Here is a 2,699-nt window from a genome sequence, read left to right on the forward strand (position 1 = left end):
AACTAGAACAGAACTAGAACAGAACTAGAACAGAACTAGAACAGAACTAGAACAGAACTAGAACAGAACTAGAACAGAACTAGAACAGAACTAGAACATAACTAGAATGGAGCGAGAACAGAACTAGAACAGAAGTAGAACAGAACTAGAACAGAACTAGAACAGAAGTAGAACAGAACTAGAACAGAGCTAGAACAGAACTAACACAGAGCTAAAACAAACTAAAATAAATTTCATCTAGATTTAAGTCTTTAGGAATTTCAAATTATAAGTTCAAAAAGTTTAATGATTGTATTTCTTTTACAATTTCAGGTAAATACTTTACATTCACACAACAACCAACATGATTTAATTCTTCTTTTCAAAATCTATAAAAATTCCCCCCCTCAAACGAGTTCCCTATTAAAACCTTCTTTTTGGACAAACAAAATAAACCACAAATAGAAAATGTTTGCTTCGACAACTAAATCAATACATAGACCTTTAAGGGTCTTTAACAGACCCTTTAACCTACAACTAAGACTGTTAAGAATCTTCTGCAGTCTGCTGCTTATGCTCAACTGGCAGGCAACACCCTCACATACCAAAGATTTAATGCAACATCGTGTTAGACAGCAACAACAACTACATCACTATCGCCAACAAGAAGATTTGTTGCGGCATTTTAATTTAAAATCTGGCGTAAATAATGCCACAACAACATACAATCAAGATTTCGAAACGAGTGTGGTATCATGGACAGGCGCCAAATTAACCAACTCACCGGCCACATTCTTATCAGCACAATCAGCTGCATCAGCACCAACAGAATTGTTACACCGACGAAGACTGGAGCATTTGAAACAAGATGAGCAAGAACAACTCGCTTACTCTGAATCACAGCAGCAGCAACAATTGGGCAATAAGAGACGCAAAACTAAAAGTGGTTTATTGATTGAAAGCAATATTGAATTGGATTATACGGATTTACAACAATCCTCAACGTCCACAAGCCTAGACTATGATACAGAAGCTGAAATGTTAAAGGCAATGGCTACAACAACAGCTAATAGCTATTCCAGTGGCCACAGTTATACGAAACAAGAACGCAAACGTAATAGACAGCATCACCAATCACAGCGTAAGCGCAACGGTCGTAATGGAGGTGGTGGTGCTGGACAACAGAGTTTCGGTGGTGGCAACAACGGTCAACGCCAAAAATTGCAACGCAACGGTAAGTTTCCGTTTAAAGTCATACATACAACAATTTGTAGAAACTAGAAATAGCTAAACCTTTTCCTCTTACTAAGATTTCCAAAGACTTTTGAACATATTTTGTTTGTTTTGCTTTGTTGTGCTAAACAATCTGCTTTAATACTTGTTGCTCAAATATGGCTATAGCAATGTTGACGATCTAAAGCAGAGTTTCCTGCTTAACAAAGAAAGCAAATAGATTGTCTAGTTAGTCTATGCTCTCAACTCTAACAAAAAAGCCTTCATCGATCCGTCCATCCATTTTGAAAGAAACCACCATATACGGTTACACTTACAGATCAGTTTTCAATGTTACCAGTACTTTTATAAAACGACCAGACAAACTGTAGTATTTTTAATCATAATGATGTTGGCGATCAGCTGCCTCATGATCATTACTCTAACATCGTTTGTTAGTCGTTTAGAAGCATCTTTATTGCATGATCAATTGTTTTTCAAAGCAAATATCCCATGTATGTATATGTATAACTCTAGATATACAGACATACTCTATATAAAATAAACATAAAGAAAATATTTCTCTTGTTTATTTTTGCTATATTTAGTTGGGGAAAACATTGAAGCATTTTCTTGAGTTTAAAGACCTTTTCCTCGCTATTGCTCCTAATGATCTTGATCATCACCAAGTTTTGTTGTAGCAAAGTGATGAGAAAGTTTTTTTCTTGCAGTTTTTTCTTTCATTCAATAATGACAAGAATTTTTTTAGTTAATTTTACTTCTATTTAAAAAAATATGTCCACATAAATAATAATGATCAGTTTTCTAAGTTTAGTCTTTAAGACCTGCAAAAGAGACTTCTAGTATTGCGAAGATTTTTGTTGGTGATCATACCAAACCAAATTTGGTGTTAGGAATTCCCGTAGCAATAAATGCGATAAATTTAATTGAATTTAAATGCTTATGATGTAATTTTGCTAGTTCGGAAAATATTTAAGTTGAAAATGTGGGATTGAGTTTTCAGTAGTACTAGAAAGAAGGTAGAATAGAAATTCTAGAAAACAGAACTAGAACAGAAATAGAACAGAACAGAACTAGAACAGAACTAGAACAGAACTAGAACAGAACTAGAACAGAACTAGAACAGAACTAGAACAGAACTAGAACAGAACTAGAACAGAACTAGAACAGAACTAGAACAGAACTAGAACAGAACTAGAACAGAACTAGAACAGAACTAGAACAGAACTAGAACAGAACTAGAACAGAACTAGAACAGAACTAGAACAGAACTAGAACAGAACTAGAACAGAACTAGAAAAGAACTAGAACAGAACTAGAACAGAACTAGCACATAACTAGAATAGAACTAGAACAGAACTGGAACGGAACTAGAGCATAACTAGAACAGAACTAGAACAGAACTAGAACAGAACTAGAACAGAACTAGAACAGAACTAGAACAGAACTAGAACAGAACTAAAACAGAACTAAAACAGAACTAGAAC

The 2,699-nt window shown here is 34.6% G+C and overlaps 1 protein-coding gene across 1 annotated transcript in view; it reads left to right on the plus strand.

Annotated features, from left to right (window-relative positions):
- Window positions 1–313: 313 nt before the first annotated feature.
- LOC111677713 overlaps window positions 314–2,699 on the plus strand; it is a 133,137-nt gene continuing 130,751 nt past the window's right edge. The window contains exon 1 of the mRNA XM_046956685.1: window positions 314–1,213. Within this exon, the coding sequence (XP_046812641.1) occupies window positions 448–1,213 (766 nt within the window). The 5' untranslated portion in view covers window positions 314–447. The remainder of the gene's footprint in view (window positions 1,214–2,699) is intronic.

Source organism: Lucilia cuprina, chromosome 2 (genome assembly GCF_022045245.1).
Source record: "Lucilia cuprina isolate Lc7/37 chromosome 2, ASM2204524v1, whole genome shotgun sequence".
NCBI lineage: Eukaryota > Metazoa > Arthropoda > Insecta > Diptera > Calliphoridae > Lucilia > Lucilia cuprina.